General features: G+C 50.0%; 1 protein-coding gene and 1 non-coding gene across 2 annotated transcripts in view; one reads left to right on the top strand and one right to left on the bottom strand.

Annotated features, from left to right (window-relative positions):
• Positions 1-21783, top strand: part of PLCG2 (phospholipase C gamma 2) — a 163031-nt gene that overhangs the window by 99519 nt on the left and 41729 nt on the right. The window contains exons 15-25 of the mRNA XM_068527469.1: positions 415-519; positions 2052-2141; positions 2774-2949; positions 4061-4261; positions 5131-5250; positions 9475-9655; positions 11149-11220; positions 14580-14689; positions 17485-17581; positions 19238-19304; positions 20959-21116. Of these exons, the coding sequence (XP_068383570.1) occupies positions 415-519; positions 2052-2141; positions 2774-2949; positions 4061-4261; positions 5131-5250; positions 9475-9655; positions 11149-11220; positions 14580-14689; positions 17485-17581; positions 19238-19304; positions 20959-21116 (1377 nt within the window). The remainder of the gene's footprint in view (positions 1-414; positions 520-2051; positions 2142-2773; positions 2950-4060; positions 4262-5130; positions 5251-9474; positions 9656-11148; positions 11221-14579; positions 14690-17484; positions 17582-19237; positions 19305-20958; positions 21117-21783) is intronic.
• Positions 1021-1094, bottom strand: TRNAG-UCC (transfer RNA glycine (anticodon UCC)). The gene has a single exon. It is a non-coding gene; the product is annotated as a tRNA-Gly (tRNA).

Here is a 21783-nt window from a genome sequence, read left to right as displayed (position 1 = left end):
CTGAATATTTATCAAGCACTATCTGCTAACCTAGTACAGGAGGTTCAGCAGGGAACAAAACAAAGTCCCTGCCCTCATGGGGCTTATAATCTAGCAGGGAAGACAGACAGAAGACAGATAGATACATAGATACACTTAGGCTAAAGAGCGTGAAGATGAACTACCAGGGGCTAGAGAGTGACCGCGGTGGGAAGGGGAGTGTGGGCTATTTTTAGGGAGGCTCCTCTGAGGAGGTGACGCCGAGCACAGAGCGCAGTGTAGTGAGAGAGAAGCCAGGCAGAGAGAACAGACGGTGCAAAGGCCCTGAGGTGGGACGGTCCGGTGGATGCTTGGCTGATGGGGATGAATGTTTGCTGGCTCACAGATCCTAACCTGGGTCTTAGGGAGACAGGCTTTGTGCGTTTTTCCCCTCAGCATAAGAAGCTGGGCCCCCGAGGCGACGTGGATGTCAACATGGAGGACAAGAAAGATGAACACAAGCAGCAGGGGGAACTGTACATGTGGGATTCCATCGACCAGGTGCGTCTTCTCGCGCCCCTCCTCAGAGCCCTGAATGCGTTGTGGCCTGCTGGAGAGCTCCGGGAGGATTCCTGTCTTACTCCCATTTCGTGCCAAGTGAATTTGTCATTTTAAGGAAACTATTTTTCTTTTGCATTATTAGTGTTTTATTTTGAAGTAGTTTTATATTCAATGTAACATACTCTAGGTTCCCACACACATACAAGCACAGAGAGTTCTCATACATCCTTCACCCCGTTTCCCCAAATAGTAACATCCTCTGTAACCAGAGTATAATTATCATAACGAGGAATTGAACATTGGGTACGTTACTACCAACTAATTTGTGGACCTTATTCCGGTTTGTCCACTAATGTCCTTTTTCTGATCCAGGATGCAGTCTAGGTTGTGATAATGCAATTAGTCGTCCTAACTCCTTAGTGTCCTCCAATCTGAGACAGTTCCACTGGAAACATTATTATTGTTATTGTTGGCAGAGCCACGTGGCTTGCAGGATCTTAGTTCCCCTGACCAGGGATCAAACCTGGGCCCCCTGCAGTGGAAGTGCAGAGTCCTAACCACTGGACCACCAGGGAAGTCCCAAGGAAACATTATTTTTTGACGGGAATGAGGCATTTTGAATGTTAATGCACTTCTCGTATCCCATAACCTAACATGGCAGTCCATTTGAGTAGGTATTGATCGATGCATTGATTCACTGATTGAAGTGTATTTGATTTACAATGGTGTGTTAGTTTCAGGTGTACAGCAAAGTGATTCAGTTATATATACGTATGTATTTCAGATTATTTTCCATTATAGGTTATTACAGGATACTGAATATAGTTCCCTGTGCTATACAGTAAATCCTGTTGCTTATCTGTTGTATGTATAGTAGTTTGTATCTGTTAATCCCATATTCCTCATGTATTCCTCCCCCTAACGTTCCCCTTTGGTAACCCTAAGTTTGTTTTCTGTCAGTCTGCTTCTGTTTTGTGTATAGATTCATTTGCATTATTTTTTAGATTCTGCATATTAAGTGCTATCATATTATGTTTGTCCTTCTGCATTTGAGTATATTTTTACGTCTATTCTTACATTCTAGAAATAAAAATTAAAAATGGTTGAAATTTAAATAAAGAATTAAGTCATATTTAAATGTTGAAGAAAGGGTCTCTAGACAGGCTGGCTGAGAAATCCTGAAAGTCTTAAAAAGTGGATGAAATAGAAAAAGACAGTCATGAGGACACACACAGAGAAAACAATCCCATCATTTGTAAAAGCCTTCAAATTAAGGGAATACGATATTACATTGTATAGACACACTGAATAAAGAAGTCCTGAAAATGCCAAAAGAACCCCATAACAAATAGAGGTTTTAAAAGAAATGGCTCACAGGGGATCGAATTCTGTGAAACCACCATAAATGGCTACAAAAGTGGGAAAGGTGAGTCCCCAGTGAATGCTGGGGTGATGCCAGGCAGGGGCCTTGGGCCTCAGAGTTGATGGAGCAGAGACTCTGGGGAAGCCCTAACGCTGGTTTTACTTTGTAGAAATGGACTCGGCACTACTGTGCCATTGCTGATGCCAAGCTGTCCTTCAGCGATGACATTGAACAGACTGTGGAAGATGAACAGCCCCCGGTAGGTGGAGACCTCCTATAACGCTCCTCTCATCCTGTGGCCGGCAGGCCTGGACATGCTCAGTCCAAGGAGCTGCCTCTTTGGGTACCAAGGCTTGCCTGGCTCTTCTCTGATTGGCTGGCTGGCCCATGTGCTTAGCCAGTGAGGTTCAGGTGTCTTTCCTGCTCTCTGAAAGCCTTGCTTGGCCTGTGCTCCCTGGGGAGGATGGGGACATTTGGCTGTTCTGTGCAGCCTTACCCGCTAGCCTGGTTCCTGGCTTTCCTGCCCTCTCCCCCTGGGCTGCTGATCACCCTTAGTACTATCTCTTGAGTGCAGCCCCCAGGGTATTATGGCTCTCAGACTTCCTGTACAGTAGAGTTGAGGGCTGTACCGGGGACCCCTTATCCCAGGACTCAGAACTCCAGGAGGCCACCACAAATGGGAAAGTGTCAGGAGTAGGTGGCTGGGGGGTGGGGAGGGCAGTGGAGGCTGGCTTCCCGGACCTCTCGGGGTAAAAGCGAGCTGCGGCCATTTTTGGTCTGTTATCCAGTCCAGTCTGTCATTCAGGAATCAGCATGCACAGAGGGACCAGTGTGATGATAGTGGGGGTCTGGTCCGGGTTTTCAGAAACCCCTCTTCTCTTTACGGCCCAGGATATAGCCCCCACGGAGCTGCATTTTGGGGAGAAGTGGTTCCACAAGAAGGTGGAGAAGAGGACAAGTGCCGAGAAGCTGCTGCAGGAATACTGCGCCGAGACGGGGGGCAAGGATGGGACCTTCTTGGTGCGGGAGAGCGAGACCTACCCCAATGACTACACCCTGTCCTTCTGGTAATGGCCCTCTTCCCCGGGGCACGCGCCTTCTCCTCGCAGCCAGTGGGATGGGGCGCCGTGAGGCAAGTGGTGCCAGCTCAGGCCAGACTTCGGTGGGGCTGGGCTGGAAACCCAGAATTTATTTAGCGAGCTGTGTGGGGCAAGACTTGGGTGAGGCCCCCAAAACCTAGTCAGCAAGATTAGCGATATTTCAGTGCAATATTTAAAATTGTAAAGTGGCCTTACGGCACCGTGGGTGAGGCTATAGTGAGCTTGCTCATTCACTCACTCAGTCATCTGTACATGAATGCATTAAAAGATATTTATTTATTTGGGTACTTGCTCTGTGCTAGGCACAGTGACTTAGCAGTGACCAGACAGACAGGGTCTTTGTCGTGATGGAGATTAGAGTTTCAGGAGGGAGATGAACAGTGGAAAAGGAATCAGGCAAATGATACATAATTCTCGTTGTGACAAGTGCAGTGAGAAAAGCGCAAGACGTCATGAAAATCTGTAAGAGAGGGGTCTAGTGTGGTGTTGGGAGAATAATCCAGGAAGACTTCCTGAAAGAAGTGGTGTTTAAATTGAGACCTGAAGGATAAAAGTTCTAATATTAACAACATACAAATAATCGCGACAGCTAACGCCTGTAAGACGCTTACCACGTACCAGGCAGCGTTCCGAGCACATTCCGTATGTGATCTCGTTTCATCCTCAGGACATCTCTGTGAGGAGGATACTATCATTGTCCTTGTTGGACCACTAGGGTTAATAATAGGGAGGCTCAGAGAGGACACGTCACTTGTTCACGGTCACTTAGCTCCTCAGTGGCAGAGTCAGGATTGGAACCTAGGCTGTCTGGCTCCAGGGGAGCAGTTACGTAGGTGAAAGGGGACAGCGGGTAGAGGAAGTAGGTAGGATGGTCTGGAATCCAGCCCCAAGGATCAGCTTGTGTGAAAGCGCTGGGCGGGTGCTAAGAGCAAACGGAGGCTTGTGTGGCCGCACATAGCGTCCACCCCGGGGGGCCCCCCGGCTGCAGCTCTGGCCCACCCCGGGCTCTCTGCCGCGCCGGCTGCGGGAAGGGCCAGCCGGCCGGGCCTGGGCTCTGACGTGGTCCCTCTCCCGGCAGGCGGTCGGGCCGCGTCCAGCACTGCCGGATCCGCTCCACCGTGGAGGGCGGGACCCTGAAGTATTACCTGACTGACAACCTCATGTTCACCAGCATCTACGCCCTCATCCAGCACTACAGCGAGACGCACCTGCGCTGTGCCGAGTTCGAGCTCCGGCTCACCGACCCAGTCCCCAACCCCAGCCCGCACGAGTCGAAGCCGTACGTGTGCCCTGTGCTCTGGGGGCGCGACTGCGTTCACGGATCAGAAACGCCAGCCTGGAGGGTGTGCTGGGGCCCACATTCCCGCGAGGCGCCTCACCCGGGCCCACCGGGGTCTCTTGCAGTTCCCCAGGGCGGCCGCTGTCTAGTTACCTACGGCCTGTTTCTCTTTCCTCTCCCTCCTCCTCTCCTTTCCTTTCTTCTCCTTTATCTTCGGGGTCCTGAGGTCTTGAGCTTTGATTTTCAGAGATAGTTTTGGCCCGGTGTTACCTTTTTCTGTCCAAGCTCATTCCTTTTGTTCTGAAAGCGAAAAAATAATTGTAAAGTGAGTATCAGTTAGGCCTTGCAAAGGCTTAACTAGTTGTGAAAAGAAAAGAGTAATTTTTAAGCGGAAGGCTGCCCAAATGCACATTTCACAGGAGGCCATATAGCTATGACACCTTTATTTTTTACTCTTCTTGTCCATATTCAAATGGATTGCCGTAAAATTTGCTATTTCACATCTTTTAAAAAACCTAAAACCCTATTCCCTCTCTCTTCTGCCTCTGATGTTCTGAGACGCTGCGGTGACTGTGCCACCCTCTGATGCTTGGGTCGGGGGGTGGCGCGGTGGGTAAAGATGTAGGTTGATTTATTCGCTTATGCTCCAAGCAGACCCACTACATGAACGCTTCACCCAAACTGTGTCTGGGTGATCTTTTTAAAAACTGCTGTCTTCAGAGGTGATTTCGGATGAGGAGGCCCACTGTGTAATTTCCGTGGTGGGTTCCAGGGCCGTGTCTCAGGCATCCCGGGAACCCACCGTTTCCTCCTCTGCTGCCAGTCGCAGCGGCCTCTCCCTTGGCCATTTTCCCGGCCCTGTGTTGCAGGTGGTACTATGATGGGCTGAGCCGTGGAGAAGCGGAGGACATGCTGATGAGGGTTCCCCGGGATGGGGCCTTCCTGATCCGGAAGCGGGAAGGTACCGACTCCTACGCCATCACCTTCAGGTAGGTGCACGGGCTGGAGCCCACTGTGTGCTCTGCAGAGACGGCTTGGGAAGGGCAGGTGTGGAGAACGAAGGGGGAACTGCAGGTGGAGGCTGAGCTCTGTGTCCTCCGCCCGGGGTGTCACCCACGACGATGACAGTAATACAGGGCGAAAGCAGACTACACTGACGTGTGCTTTCAGCGTGCTGGGCACTGGCCTGTATTCTCAAGAGCATTGTGTTTTATATTAATTCGTCTCATCTTCCAGCAACTCTGCGGGGTCAGCATGACCGTGATACCCACTTTTCAGAGGAGGAAACTGAGGCACAGGGAGATTAAATAACCTGCTTGAAACATGCAGTCTGTGAGTGGTGGAGCTGGAATTCGAACCCAGGCAGCCCTGGCAACCCAGATGGGTGATGCTGTAGATCTTGTTTCCTCCCATCCACAGTTGACACCCAACTGCCAGTGGGAAGGTTGTATGGACCGACCATTTCTAGGACTGTGGTTCTCTACGTTAATTCTACCCCAAGATGCCCGATTCCTCCAATTTCTACCAAAAGCAATGTGAGGGAGGTTCAGACCCAGTTGGTCATACTTTTCTTCCATCTCCCCATTTTCAGGGTTTCCCTGCGTATTCTTGATGATGGTTAATAGAATGCTGGCTACCAGATATTGAGTTCCTAACTGATGTTCGGGACACTGGGCTGCCTTCAAGGCCTCACCTGTTCGAGGCCATCACTGTAGCCCATGAGGGGTAGATCCAGTTATTACAAGTAAGGAAATGGAGGCCCAGAGAGGTTAAGTGACCTGTCTAAAGCCACACAGCCTCATCCTAGGCTGAGTCAGGGTTTCAGACTCAGGCCTGTCCTCCTCCAAAGCCTGCGTTCTTTACTGTGAGGTCCAAGCAAGAGGCTTGTGGGCCAGATTGGGCCTCTGGGTGTTTTGCTCAGCCTGCATGGTGATGTTAAAAACTGAGAAGTTTTACCTGGAAATTCAGATTGCTTCTTATAAAAAATGGAAGGAGTTGGCAGCTCTGGGCCCACAGTTCCCCGTGGTGAAGGTGGTTACCGGCTGCACAGTAGGGGCCCTGGTGTGCCAGGCTGCTCCTGTCCTTCCTTTCCTGTCGCCCTCACCCATCCCCCTTGGCTACTGTTCCAGTCTGCCCCTCTGGGCATTTGGATTTGCCCCCATCCCCCCATTACCCCTGAGCTGCCTTCTTGGGGGTGGTGATGGTCATTATCACTGCTGTTTACTGAGAACCTGCTGTGTGCCAGCTCCATCCAGCGTGGCTCTTTTGTGCTTTGTGCTGCCAACAGAGGGGTGTCTTTGCTCTTTTCCCAAAAACTCTTAATGGTGCCTGCTCCCCCTGGATGGGAGTTGGGTGTGTTTAATTGAATCTGTGCTGTACCAGGCACTGGGCTGGGTGTTGGGGGTCGCATTGTGCTATAGTCTGTCGTCAGTCAGGATGCTTCCGGGTGCAAGTGACAGAAACCAAACTCAGTGGCTGAAAGAAAAAAGGTGGGATTTACTGGCTGCAGGCTGAGACGCTCAAGAGGTGAAACTGGCCTCCAACACACTCGGATACAAGCCTCGTCTGTGACCCTCAGGAGACTAGCTCTGAGCATCTCGGTGTTACACTCCATTGGCTTTGTTCTCACTTTACCTTGAGCTGCCAGGACAGTGTCCACAGAGAGGGTGAGTCCTGTGAGGTGCTCCCACTGGCCCCTGCTTGAGCCCGGTAACTTGATTCTGATTGGGCACCTTCAGGCTGGCGATGAGGTTGGGGTCACTGGAAATGCATGGATGAAGCGGGGGGCTCCCAGATTGATACTCAGCTTATATACATCCACCGTGTTCTGCTTGCACATCTGTCCTCCCCATGAGATTGGAGGCACCCTGAGAGCTGGAGGTTTTCTTTATTAGAAATCAATAAATGTTTGATAAGCACCTGCTATGTGTCAGGTCTAGAAATTCAGGAGTGATCAAAACAGCCCAGCCCTTGCTCTCATGAGGCCAGTGGTCTGGTAGGGATGAGAGATGTCATCACAGGACTTACAAGTGACTCCCCTTCTTCCTTCCTCCCTCCCCCCACATATTTGTTTGTGGGGTACTTCTTCTGTACCAGGCGCCGTTCTAGGCACTGGGAACGTATACTGACCTTCTGTATAGATTTCCACAGGAGGGAAAAGTGTCTGCTTTCACATCCACGCAAAGAGACCAGGTTGTTGTCTGGGTGTGACTGGTGGGAGGGGTCCCTCAGTGGGATGAGGGGCTTCATAGCGAAGCTAAGTCTCAGGCGTTAGTGTTCACCGGCTCATAGCAACACACTCCGGGAGGCTGGAAAGCACAGCTCGTACTCCAGCCCTGTTCTCCCCTTTTGATTGTCCTATCTCCCAGGGAAGTTATGGCTTGGCTGTTTATATTTTCCCAACCATCCATTTCTTTAGTTTCTTCTGGGTGCCAGACACATTGCAAAGGGCTTACCCTGGGTTACCTAACGGACAGTGGTCCTGACACTCACCTTGAGACAGAAGCTGTGCGTCCCCAGATCTGTGGAGGATGAAAGTGAGGTTCAGGGAGGTTACCTGGGGAAGGAGCCAGAACCTGACTGATGCTCTTAACCTCAGTACCCCAGAGCCTCCCCGCCCTGTGGAGCTTTTGTATAAAGTTTTAAGATTAATTTTTAGCTACGTAAGTATATTAGCCTTATAAAAAAATTGAGATACTGCAGTGAAAGCTAAAGCCCCCTATGGTCTTTGCCATCTCAATCTTTGTTCTGGTGGAAAGCACAGTTTTGTAACTGGTGTCTCCATCAAGACTCAAAAAAAATTTTTTTTACATACATACGTATGTACCTGTGGAAAATATATGGCGCCATTCTGTTAGTGATATTTTGTTCCATTTAAAAAAAATACAAATAGGATCATACTATAGTTTCATTCTGCAGCTTGTTTTATTTACTCGGCAGTATTTCTTTTTTTTTTTTTTTAATTAATTTATTTATTTATTTTTGGCTGTGTTGGGTCTTCGTTTCTGTGCGAGGGCTTTCTCTAGTTGCGGCAAGTAGGGGCCACCCTTCATCGCGGTGCGCGGGCCTCTCACTATCGTGGCCTCTCCTGTTGCGGAGCACAGGCTCCAGACGCGCAGGCTCAGTAATTGTGGTTCACGGGCCCAGTTGCTCCGCACCATGTGGGATCTTCCCAGACCAGGGCTCGAACCTGTGTCCCCTGCATTGGCAGGCAGATTCTCAACCACTGTGCCACCAGGGAAGCCCTCTTTTCTTTTTTTAAAATAAATATTTAATAAAATATCATTGCATGTAAGCTACTGAAGAAGTAGTCTCCTAGCATTTTTTTTTTTTTTAAGATAGGAGTTTTGGAAGAAATGGCTTAACGGGATGTATTTTTTAAAACAGTAAAAAATGTCTGTTGAGGTGCAAAATTTTTAAAAGGTAAGTAGTTTGAGCATAGTAACTATTTCTGTTGCAGTTTTAAAGATGCTCTTGGCTGTAAAGTTAGGGTCAAACTTACTTTCACAGATATTTCTGTTCTTGCTGATAAACGCTAGTAAGACTGAGGATTCTATTCTCTTTTGGATATTCTTCTGCCTCTTGTTTCAAATAGGTGAGGAAATAAAAGATTTGTTTCCCCTTTTGGAAAAAAAATTCCATTTGTGCACTAGTTGGACCACTAAAGATAAGATTTAAGGATTTGGGCATCAAGTCCCGGAGTTCTCGAGGAGAGATGGGCTCATGTTTTCTACAAAGGATCAAAGGATAAATAGTTTAGGCCTTGCAGGCCCGACGGTCTCTGTTGCAACTGCTCAGCTCTGCCGTTGCAGAGTGACAGCAGCCACAGGCAGTACATAAACAGATGAACGTGGCTGTGCGTCAATAAAACTTTATTTACAGAAACAGGAGGGGGGTGGATTTAATCTGTGGGCCATAGTTTGCTGGCCCTGATCTGGACACTAGGGTGTTCTGTAGTCAAGTCCTGTAGTTGGGGAGGAAGGGAAGGGCAAGAGGAGCTATAGCGGTTGAGTCACTCTGAAGTGTCTCTTCTCAGGTACCGGTTCTTCTGTATCTGTTGTGCAAAGACCTACATCATTGTATTCCATGGGAGGGCTGTGTGCTCTTCATTTATTTGGTCCCCTAGGATGGATGACTAGGTTGTTTCTAGTTGGTGGGCTTATATGGCCACCACCTGGCTGCCGGGATGTCAGCACCATGTGGTCTCCCCCCAGGGCCAGGGGCAAGGTGAAGCACTGTCGCATCAACCGGGACGGCCGGCACTTCGTGCTGGGCACCTCCGCCTACTTCGAGAGCCTCGTGGAGCTGGTCAGCTACTACGAGAAGCACGCCCTCTACCGGAAGATGAAACTGCGCTACCCCGTGACCCCCGAGCTCCTGGAGCGCTACAATATGGTAGGTGGTTGACTTGCTCGAGATTTGGTGGAATATCTTGTCTGAGGTTACGATTCATCTGTTTGTTCATTCAGCAAACCTTTCTTGAGCACTTACGTCTGTCCCACACGACTCTACGTCCAAAATTGCACAGCGTGGACAAAGACCCTGCCCTTGGGCTCTTACAGTCTAGTGTAGGGGAGACAGACAACAAATGAAGTTTAAAAAAATATACAGAGCATGTATCAGCTGGTGGGTGATAAGTGCTGTGGAGAAAAACACACTGAGCAGGTGGGTAAGTGGATAGAGTGATGGGGAATGGGCTGCACTTCTCAAGGTGCTCGGGAAGATCTCGCTGACAAGGAGACATGTGGGCAGACACACAAGAGGAGGTGCAGGAGGGAGCCCGCAGCTATGAGGAGGACGAAAGAACAGCCAGTGCAAAGGTCCTGAGGTGAGAGCGTGCCTGAAGGCACAGAAAGGAAGCTGCTGTGGCTGGTGAGTGAGCCAGGGCGGGGGCAGAACTAAATAAGGATAGAACTGCGTGGTGTAGGGCCACCGTGAGACACGGGCTTTTATTCTGAGCTGTTGGAGGGTTCTGAGCAGAGAAGAAGACAGCCGATCTGATTACCATGTCTCAGTTCCTATCAGACAGAGTCATTAACTTATTGAAAAGAGATTTACTGTGCACCAACCACGTGCCAGGAACTGTTCTAGATACTGGGAGCATGGTGGAACACCGTCGGCCGTTGGGAAATTTAGGCTCTAGAAAAGGGAGGCGGGTGACACACACGCACCGGGCAGGGTGAGTTACAGTGAAGAAGAGAGAACAGGATGGCGTGCTAAGGGATGGGGCACTTCGTTAGATTGGGGCCACAGAGGTGGGAGCAGGCCTGCTGCAGAGGGTGAGAAGGGAGCCCAGGCAGCGGACTGGCCGGGAAGCCGTGCAGGAGGCCAGTTCCGGGGGTCGGGGGGAGGCAGGCGTGCACGAGACAGAAATGTGGCTGGTGGGGCTAAAGCCCGGTGAGAGGGGCAGAGGAAGGGCAGGAGGGATCTCCCGTGGGTGCCGGTGGAGTTTTACCCACCTCTCTGTGAAACGAAGCCCTGGTTTGCGGCATTTGCCAGTTTCTGTGGTGTAAATACTCCCACGGTGGCCAGTGTCAAGCTGCCGACATTGAACGTGGGTCAGGAGGAGCGGTGAGCTCGCTCCAGCACACCACTGGATCTCAGGGTGTGTTTTTCTTTCTTTTTTTTGTTTCACAAAGGAGCACAGTGCCTGGCACGGCACAGGCCCACATGGGGGCCGCTCTCATTTTGGGGTAAAATTTCCAAGTTTTCGGGAACTTCTTAATAGCTTTTTACCGTCTCCACCCACAAGGTGAGTAAACCATGAGGTTTCAGCTCTTCTACTAGAGGGCGGGAAACCACAAGGGGATACCTAGCATCCTTGTTCTAAGTACGGGCTGTCCCGGGAGCTTGGATGGCTCCATTTATTTTTCTCTGTTCTTTTCCAGGAAAGAGATATAAACTCCCTCTATGACGTCAGCAGGATGTATGTGGATCCCAGTGAAATCAATCCTTCCATGGTACAGTGCCGAACTTCCAATTCACGCTGTTCCTTAGTCACTAGACTGACGTGGGGTCCACCCCCCAGTTAAAAGAGGGTGAGGGAGCATTTTGGACAACTTGGCCACCCAAACGTTTTTTTTTTTTTTTTTTTTTTTTTTTGGAGAAGAAAATGATGATTGACGATACGACATCTAGTTTCAGGGAAGAGGTTAATAGAATTCCATCCAGACGCGACTGTGTTTTGCTAAAATTCTGAAGTTTGATGAACCACCTTTGGGCCACACAGCTTCTAATTAAAAGTCTTCCAAATGTTTCTTGCTAAGTGACTGAGCCTGTGGTGTTCATAAATTCCATGTGGTTCAGTGACCTCTGTGCAGTGCAAACGGTATCTTACATTCCCACCCCAGCTGCTGTGTCATTTCATGCAGGTGGGCCTGGATTTTTACTGTTAGCCTGCAGCTCCTGGTTTCATCTCAAATTTAGTTTGAGCCCGCAGAGGAAGAACGGTGGCGAATTTTCTGTTTGGGGGGACGTCTGGTACACGATTAGTGTACAGTTCTCACTTAGGAAGGGGCCCTGCTGGTGGGCTCTGTAGAAATCCAGAGAGAAATTTGTTTAAACTTATAATCCTTGGCCAACGCAAATCCCTTTCAGCAAGAAATGAAGTCTTGAAAAGTTGTGGGTGAATGGAACTGGGTGTGAAAGGCATTAGGGGACTTGGCTGAATAGCAAAAAAACTTTTATTAGAAGTGACAGATGCTTTGGTTCTGAGAATGACATGGCCTCACGTCAGCCAGGTGTCAGGGTTTGGTGGAGGCCACGGTAAACTGGGGACACACAGCCCATCTCAAGGGCAGCCACTCCCCGTCAGGAGTCGATGGCTGCCTTTCCAGAGATCAGGCTGGGTCTTCTGATTTCTCAAGACAAGCCAGTAATCTGGATGTTTGATGTGAAATCTCCCCATTATAAAATCCTGGCAACTAAGCCAAGTTGTAGAGAAGGTCTCCCTACACTAAGTGAGCCAAGTAAAACATGATTGTATGCAGAATTTGATCGCAAGCTGCCAGACCACGGTGAGTGCTTCAAGATAAAATTATTATTATTATTATTACTACTGTGATTGAAAAAATGATGTAACAATTAAAAAAGACACTTTGAAAGCGAGAAAAATAATCAGCCCTGGTCTCACCATCCTGATGCAGTAGCTGTCTGCATTTCTGGGTGTTCTGCCCCTTCTGGTCTTTGTCCGCATGGAGATGTATTTTATAGTCACCACCACCAGCACCTGCCATTTTTATTCTGCTTTGTTCACCTGCTGCTTTGCCACAGGTTGAGCTTCCCCACTGCTAAGCGACTTAATGACCATTTTTGTTTAACCTGGTGGGCCAAGCAATTTAGATGAAGTACATGGACTGGAATTTTAACTTAAAAAGAGAGTGTGTTTTATACTGTAGAATATTCTGGGTAACTGTGCCCATTTAGCTATGTCCCCATCAATGGCCATTTGGGTTGTTTCTAGGCTGTGCTCTTCTCATTAACACTAAACCGCACTTCCTCACCTGTGAGGCTTTGTATCTTTTGCTTTATGTCCTTTAAATGAGTTCTTAGAACTGGAGTGATTAGATCAGTAAGAACAGCTAACACATACTGATGACCACATAGCGGGCATTGTTCTAAGCACATGATGGCTCATTAGTCCTCATAACAGCCCCAGGCATTAGGTACCATTTTTGTGCCCATTGTACAGATGAGGAAACTTGAGGTACATAGAGGTTGAATAATTGCTGAGGAAGGTGTGGAGCTGGGATTTGGATGCTCCCAGGAGTGCACTCTTAGCCAGTTTGCTGTGCCACACGCCTGCTTGGTCATCCAATGGTGGTTCATCTCTCTAGTTCATGAGGGACCTGACATGAGGACCTCTTCTGCCATCTGTCAGGCTGGAGACTTGCTCCTGTGGAAGCCGTTATGTGGCACCCCCACCCCCACCCCCACCCCCCCCCCGCCACTGGCTATACCTTCCTTGTGGCCTTGGGAGTCTGGCAGCGACCTATAGAATTTCATGGGGAAAGATGGGGCTCTGGTCCTTAAGTCTGCCCTTGAAGCAGGATGCACAGGTACAGCCTGCACTGTTTGCAGGTGGGGGAGTCAAGGGCGAAAGCTCTGGTTGGAGGTTCCTATGGCAAAGCTTGTAAAACCCACGTTGCTTCTTATGGAACATCACGAACTATGGCAGTAACTCATATTAATGGGTTCTTTCTCTGCTCAGTCACTTACCAGTTGGTTGACTTTGGGCAAGCATACTTCATCTCTGTGTACCTCTATTTCCTCATCTGTAAAACAGGATATACTCCTACTGCTTACCTACCTGTTAGGGTTGTTGTGAGGATTAAAGGAGATACTATAGATAAAAGGCCTAGAACAGGGCTTTGACTAAGAAATGCTAGCTATTGTCATTTTTATCCTTTCATGCATTTTATCTCATTTAATAGTCTCAATGACCCTGTGAAGTATGTAAAGTTTTAATTCCTATTTCACAGATGGGGAAACTGAGGCTGAGTGAGCCTCAAGATTGTATAGCTGGTAAGGAAGGGGCAAACCAAGGATTTTAACCCACGTGTCTGACTCCATAGCCCATGCTCTGAGGAGCAGTTTTATGGATTCCTTATAAAACCCCCATCCCCATTTCCTTGGGTCGGGGGAGGGGCAGCTGCTGATCTAAACAGGCTGGTGGTTTCTGAGGTTTTCCTGTTAGTGTTTGCTTGCTGTGTGGGTGTTCATTTTGTCATTGATTCATGCTTGCCAAGCAGCCGGCATTAAAGCAAATACACCGAAGAGAAATTTTGTCCTAAGTTCTGTCTTGTTTCTGCCAGTGCAGGGACCCCCTTTTGGTGAATTTCACGGAGGAGCACCTCAAGTTACTCTTGCAAAATGTCAGCATCCTTCAGGAGTCTAGTTAGGGGATCACTGGCCTAGGTAAAAATGCTGGTGAGACTTGGGGATGTCCAGAGACGGTGTTGAGCTTGAACTTCCGGGAGGACGGACTTCCAGGAGCATAGGCACTGAGGACTTCAGAGGTGGAGGTTGTGGCTTAATGTGAAAGGCATGTCCTTTCCTTGTTGAGGAAATCGAGCAATACTGGCTCACTCTGAGGTGCCCTAGGCTCTGACTTAGGCCGGTCCCCATCCCCACTCCCTGGTATACGTCCTCGGGGCCGTGGCTCCCTGGCAGTGCCAGCCCTTCACCAGCAGATGGCGCTGTAACCTTGGACTAAAGCCTCCCTCTCTTTTGAGAAGAACCACACGTGCCAGAAAATGCAGCCGCCTCCTTCTGCTCATGTCGCCCGGCCTGACCTTTACCTTCTTGTTTTCCCTGAAAGCCTCAGAGAACCGTGAAAGCTCTGTATGACTACAAAGCCAAGCAAAGCGATGAGCTGAGCTTCTGCCGTGGCGCCCTCATCCACAATGTCTCCAAGGAGCCTGGGGGCTGGTAAGGCTGAGGGGAGCTGGGCCCCTGGAGTTGTCCCTTTTTGGTGGCGAGACTCAAGTGCTGGTGGAGCTCTGACCCCTTTATCTGCTGTTCTGGGCTGGCTTTGACCTGTTGTACTTTCTGTGGGAAGGTGACTGATGCATGCTCTATTCAGAAAAGTGGATAAATAACAATAACAATTATCATGTTCTTTATCATATCATCACATCATATTATGTATTATTTTAATTATAATAGCAGCTGCCATTTCTTGAGGTCTTACTGTGTGCCAAGCACTATGCTAACTGCTTTCATACATTAACCAAATCCTTGTTACAACCCTGCAGAGTTAGGACTATGATTATCCCCACTTACAGATGCAGTGAATGAAGCTTTCCAAGGTCCAGCTACCAAACAGCACAAGCCTGTGCACTATTTTAAATTCAAATTCTTGTGCTATTGCTAAGTCCCGTGCCCTATGCGATGGCCCCATCCTGGATTGAAGAGGTACATTTTTAGGCCAAAGGCACCTGGGTGTTTGAGGGTTGAGTTCTCTCTTCCCCTTTTTCACCTGGGAATAAGAATTCTCTGCCCATCCGTAGGTCCTTAGGCAAGTGGGTTCATGGGATGATTTCTACCTTAGAGCCATAAGGACCTGTTCATAACCATGAGCACGTGCAGAGACCCAAGCACCTCACAAAATTGGCACCTCTTCCTCCTGCAAGACAGCTGGACCTGACTTAGAAATCTGAATAGCAGCCTGAATGGAGCATTGGTCAAGCACTGTCTTAAGCACTTCATTTGAAATAATTCATTTAACGCACAGACTGACCCTATGAGGTTGGTTCTGTTCTTACCTGCATTTTACAGATGAGGACACTGAGGCACAGAGAAGTGCAGTAACTTGTCCAGGGTCACACAGCAGCCTGAGATTTGAAGCCAGGCCTTCTGACTCAAGAGGCCACACTTTTTACTTACTCATGTGCTAGATCCAGAGGTGTTCAGACTTTCTTTTTGTTTTTGTTTTTTTTTTTTTTTAATTTGGAGAACCCCCTCTTTTCCAACCCATTTCTTACCTGGATCCCCAGAGATCTTGTCTCAAGATGAGTTAAGAGACTGGAGTAAGTGCCTTTAGTGAGGACTGAGGGTAAACCTTATGCCCAGCTGAAGTCCCCTCATTTCTTATTCTCTCCCTGGTGACAGTATTGCCACCTAGTGGGATGTCTGCCTCAGACCACATTTTTTTGCATCCTCCCAGACTAGAGGACCAAATAATTGTGGTTCAAACCAGGATGCATTCGAGAGTGGAGGGAATGCAGTGTTGATACTACACCTGGACCACAGGTATAAACCATCCAGTTCTGGGCAAATGGTCCATACAGTCGCCCTGAATACAGCCAGACTTTGCCGGAGATGGGTCTGGAGAAATGAAGGTGAAAAGAGTGTGAAACAGGCTCACAACTGGCAATTCTGTGTTTCCACCAGGTCATGGGACAGTCAGTCCTCTCTGCTTATTCAGGTTAACAAACATTTGTTAAGTGCCCCCGAGTATAGATTTGATTAAGACCGAGAGAGGTCTCACGTAGAGGGGGAAGACTGATGTATAATTGTTACGTTAAATATAAGGCACGGACTGGTTTGACAGCTGTGGGGACAGATGGCAAGGAGCACAGAGGAAGAGCACTCAGCCTAGGTAGCAATCAGGGAAGGCTCCTTGGAAGAGGAAGGCCCCAGCTAAGTCTTAAATGGTTCGGAGCAAGCTGGCTATAAAGGGCATGGACCAAGGCACAGAAGTTAGACAGCATGGCAGGGCCACATGGGGAGGTGGCCACAGGTGGTCTGGAATGAATATCAGGTTCAAGTCACGGAGAGGTAGGAGTCAGGGTCCAGGAGTCCCTGGGGCTATAGCATTCCAAGCTTTGATTGCCAGGCTGAACAGTCTAGGCTTAATTTGGAAGGCCTCGGGAGCTATTGGTATGGTGGGGTCAGAGGTGCATTCTGGAAGGAGCCCCCTGGCTGCAGAAAGTGGCCCACAAGAGGGGTTGGAGGAGGAGCCCTGCACGTCCAGGCACCGGACCTGGGGGGACATCTTGGAGGTGCCGCCAGTTTGGTTGAGTCAAGACACGTACAAAAGTTGATTACGTCTCGTGTTATTAGTGTTGCTACAGAGGTGGGAAGGTCAGGGGTGGGGGGGGGGCACGATTTTAGCTGAGTAACAAGAACCAACACCGTTGGTCGCTTAATATGTACTAGGTGCTACTCAAAGCTTGTAGTGTATGGTAACTCATATAGTCCCAGTAAAATCCTCTGAGGGAGGCACGGGGATGATCCCCACGTACAGATGGAGGGTCTGAGGCACAGAGCACCTCGTAGCTGGTGGTGGAACTGGGTTTGATTCCAGGCCGTCTGGCTCCAGAACCTTCCTTATCCCACCCCTGTCTCTAAATTCACAGCCCTCCCTGAAACGGGGGCTGGGCCTCCGCTAGAGCTGAGCTTTCGTCTTGTATGGCGTCTGATATCCACTTAAAGTACTGAAACTTTTGACTTTTGGTGGCTCTGACCAAACACTAGGATCATGGATCATGGTAAGGGGAGGACGTGACCCCCAGCACTCACTGCTGATAAAAAAAAAAAAAAAAAAAAAAAGCAGAGGATCCGTTTGATAGGCTCCGCTGTCACAGATCACGACCCCCTCCTCCAGCCACTCAGTCACTTGCTGCCTTCCCCGTCCCCCATCGGCTGGGGGCTAGTGAGCAGTGAGGATCATTAACACCGCTTGGCCAAGGCCCTCTGATCCCCTCTGTGTTTCCCTGTAGGTGGAAAGGAGACTACGGAACCAGAATCCAGCAGTACTTCCCGTCCAATTACGTTGAAGACATTTCAGCAGCTGATGGGGAGGAGCTGGAAAAGCAGGTGAGTCTCCATCGTTCATCACAGGGAGGGACCCGCCCATCCTGTTCTGGGGGGTCCACTGAGCCAGCTCCACATTTTGTACGCATTGTCCTGTGTTCCCCAAGGAGCTCCCGAACAGGGACAGCAGAGTGACGGGGAAATTGGGACTGTCTCTCGAGTTGTGGGTGAAGGTCACTGTGACAAGACAGGTTTAAATCAGGCTGCGCTGGGCTGGAAGGCTTTGCATATGCAGAATTCCCTCCGCAGTGAAAACGGCGGCCACGGCCATGTCCTTTGCTTAAAGCGGCTTGCGAATGAAACGTTTCGTCTGGCCAGCCTGACGTTCAGAACGTGCTTGGTGTAAGCAGGCCGGCCCAAGGGAGAAGGGGAGTCGAGGCCCTCCTGGTGATATTGCAAACCTGGTTTCTTTTTTTTTTTTTTTAACTTTATTAGTTATTTATTTATTTATTTTTGGCTGTGTTGGGTCTTCGTTTCTGCGCGAGGGCTTTCTCCAGTTGCGGCGAGTGGGGGCCACTCTTCATCGCGGTGCGCGGGCCTCTCACTATCGCGGCCTCTCTTGTTGCGGAGCAGAGGCTCCAGACGCTCAGGCTCAGTAGTTGTGGCTCACGGGCCCAGTTGCTCCGCGGCATGTGGGATCTTCCCAGACCAGGGCTCGAACCCGTGTCCCCTGCATTGGCAGGCAGATTCTCAACCACTGCGCCACCAGGGAAGCCCGCAAACCTGGTTTCTGTTCCCCGCTGCCTCTTGCTCAGAAGGCCCGAAGAGCAGCTACTTTCAGTGTGACAGCAGCGCTCCAAGGCTGGAATCTTAGACTTTCTTCTACGAGACTCGGGGCACTTTAGGAAGGCTGCATGGAGGAAGAGGCCTTTGAGTGTTAAGAGTCAAGTTAGAGTTCAGCAGCCAGAGACCAGCAGAAGGGAACTGCAGGTGGGAGGTACAGCCTAAGCAAAGGTGTGGTGGTGGAAACACAGTTTTGTTCATGGCGCTCGGCCTGAGGCAGAGACCTGAACGCCCCCCCCCGCTCCCCAGCCGTGTCCATCCCGCATTGCCCTTTACCCGCACAGTCGGCATCAGCCTGGGGGAGCGGTGGGGTAGTACGTGTGATGGGCAGATACACAGTTCTTCCAGCTTTCCCGAGACCAGGAAACTCCCCACCTCACCTGACCCCTGGGATGGTTCAAACGTGCAGCGAGAGGAAGAGCTGGAAGACTGAGCAGGGCCTGGAAAGCCTTGAGGCCAGACTGCAGAGCTTAGGTGTTGCTCCCATAGGACACAGGGAGCCACAAAAGGTTCTTGAGCTGGGCCTGGAAAGGAGGCCAGTCCCATTTCCTAATAATGTCAGAAGAAAAAGGGTCTAGGGTGTTTCTGAAACCAGATCCATGGAAATGCTTTGAAACCTGCTCTGGAATTCACAAGGTGCCTTTTTACAGATTGGAAAACGAAACGCTGAACCTGCCAGCACCTGCTCGCTGCTGGGTCCCCATCAGCAACATGCTTCATTATTCAGCTCTCTCCCCGTGGACGTAGCCTGTAATGAAAATGCATTTTAAACAGTTCCACAGGCAGTGCCTCTGCTAAACGGTGTGCTTTGGAAACTGGTTATCTTTTCATTATTCCCTTTAAGATGAACGTGAGTTATGTCTTGTTTCTTCACAGATTATTGAAGACAATCCCTTAGGGTCTCTTTGCAGAGGAATACTGGATCTCAACACCTATAATGTTGGTATGTGCACACATGGTCTCAGCCCAGATTCCCACCCAAATCTCCCCCCAGCCTGGCCTCAGGACCGCCCCAGACAGGGGGTCAGCTGTCCTGGGTCCTTCTGGCTTCGACTTGGATGCTGAAGCTGAGTATTGGGCCAAGCTGGTCAGTGACTGTCGTCTTACATCTTGATTGCTGTGCTGCTAACATCCGTAAAGCGCTATAATCTGGTGTTATTATATACCCTGGTGCACATATATTAAGTGCTGGACTAATGTTGGCTGTTGTTATTCCCAACATCATCGTCCTCATTGCAGGGGTCTGCCTGCGTCTCCCATGCTTTTCTAGGAGGAGCTGAGATGTTGGCTGGGCTGCAGTGGAGCATAGAGTTGGGGGTGTCTGCTTCTTAGCCCAGCTCTGCCTCTCAGTTGCTGCGAGACCCTGGGCCTGTCAGTTCCCCTCTCAGAGCTGCAGCTTCCTGGCAGCTCAGCTGGGCGTCAGGAAACTTGGCCTCCCCCTCAGAGTCTGGTGCAGGAGGGAGCCCACAGCCTCAACTGTGGTGGCAGGGGTGTGATTTGCATGGTGCTTCCTGGGCCTTTTAAGTGAGCATATAGCAGCTTCCAGACGAAGGAGCTGAAGGCAGTGAGGAGAGACTTTCTGGGCAAGAAGCCAGAGCACCTTTCTTCTCTGAGCAGCCCGTGTTTCCGTAGCCGGCCTCCGTGCCCCCTGCAGTCCGTCAGTCCACTAGCCTAGGCAGGTGGGCGAAGGATTCTTGGTTCCAGTTCCAGTTAACAGATGAGAAAACCAAGCCCCGCAGTGACCACAGAAGCTGCTGGAGCTTCCACTGCGAGTTATCAGACAAGCTGGGTCTGGGGCACTGGGGGCTCGTGCCCCCCGCTGCTGTCACCCTTTGTATCATCCTGCGCTGAATTTGCACAGGCACGTGGCTCAGGGTGATGAGGAGGGAGCTTGGAGTCAGGTCTGACTTGAGCCTCAGCTTCGCCACTACCAGCTCTGTGACCTTCCATGGGTTACTCTGCCTCAACAAGTCTCCGTTCCCCCTCCTGTGAAATGGGCAGAACAGGAGTAGCACCCCAAAAAGCTGTGATTAGACTTAAATAAGATACAGAGCAGCGCCTGGCACGTGAGAGCCCAGAGATCTTTGCTGATGATATCATTTGGCCGATAATTTCTCCTCTCGTAGCCTTCATTTTCTCTTTCTAGAAAATACTTTCCCTGCAGAGAGAACCTATTCCATGCCTAGCTGCTCGTGGCTGCTGGCGGTCCATGGCTTAAGCTCATCACTCCAATCTCTGCCTCCATCTTCAATGGCCAACTAACGCCCCTGTGTCTCTGCCTCAAATTCCCTCTCCTTTCTCTGATGAAGGACACTGGTTCCTAGATTTAGGGTCTACCCAAAATGCAGGCATGATCTCATCCTGAGATCCTTACGTACACCTGCACAGACCCCATTTCCAAATAAGGTCACATTCACAGGAACTGCGCGTTACGACATCGACTGCTACCTGATACGAGGTAGATGTCCCAGTCAGCGCTGACTCTGACAGTGATGGTTGGGTTGGGGTCATAAGAGAAGTGGCCTGGGGAGGTGGAAATCTGGTCGTCTTTGGCTTTCTAACAGGCTGATCAGGCCTTTTGTTATCCTTTCCCAAAGTAAAAGCCCCACAGGGGAAGAACCAGAAGCCTTTCGTCTTTATCTTGGAGCCCAAGAAGCAGGGTGACCCTCCGGTGGAGTTTGCCACAGACAAGGTGGAGGAACTGTTTGAGTGGTTCCAGAGCATCCGCGAGATCACCTGGAAGATCGACACCAAGGTAAGCCTTTTGCTCACCTGGACTCAGGGGGGCCTGGTATTCTCAGGCTTGTGGTACTCTGCTGAGGTGGGGTGGGTCTGGGCTGCCGGAGGAGCAGGCCCAGCGGCCCCACAGAGTTCAGGGGGCAGAGGGGGGCCGGTTCAGACCACAGGAGCACTGCGGAGAGGAAACGGGTACTGGAGGTCCACCTGCGGAGCTGGGTCTGGTTTGAACCTCTGACGGCTCACGGTGTGTGCAGTGACCCTTGATGTTTGGGGCCTGTCGGGCCCTGTGTGTCTTAACAAGAAAGTTTTGCCTTCCTCATTGGGAATGTTTTCTCGTTTCTAAATACTGTTCAAAGCAGCCTGGATCCTTCCAGCGCACGTTCACTGAGCTCCCCTCTCTGGACTGGAAAGGGCCCTGGGCATACTGTAATCGACAAGACACAGCCCTTTCCTTCCAGAAGTTTGTATCCTTGTGGGGGGAACTTCCACTCCCACTCATGGGAATGAGCTTTTGAGGGTTCACCCTCAACGGAGCATTAGGGTTTGTCTGGAGGTCTTTTGAAAAGGGCGGGGTTCTAAGTAAGAACAGGAGGTTTAGAATTAAGCCAACTGGACTTTGCATCCTGGCAGGGTTGGACGCTGGGCAGGTAAGCACACCTCTCTGGGCCTCAGTTTCTTTTGTC

The sequence above is a fragment of the Eschrichtius robustus genome, chromosome 19 (assembly GCF_028021215.1).
Source record: "Eschrichtius robustus isolate mEscRob2 chromosome 19, mEscRob2.pri, whole genome shotgun sequence".
NCBI lineage: Eukaryota > Metazoa > Chordata > Mammalia > Artiodactyla > Eschrichtiidae > Eschrichtius > Eschrichtius robustus.
Note: the sequence above shows the minus strand (reverse complement) of the source record. Positions and strands in the feature narration are given on the sequence as shown.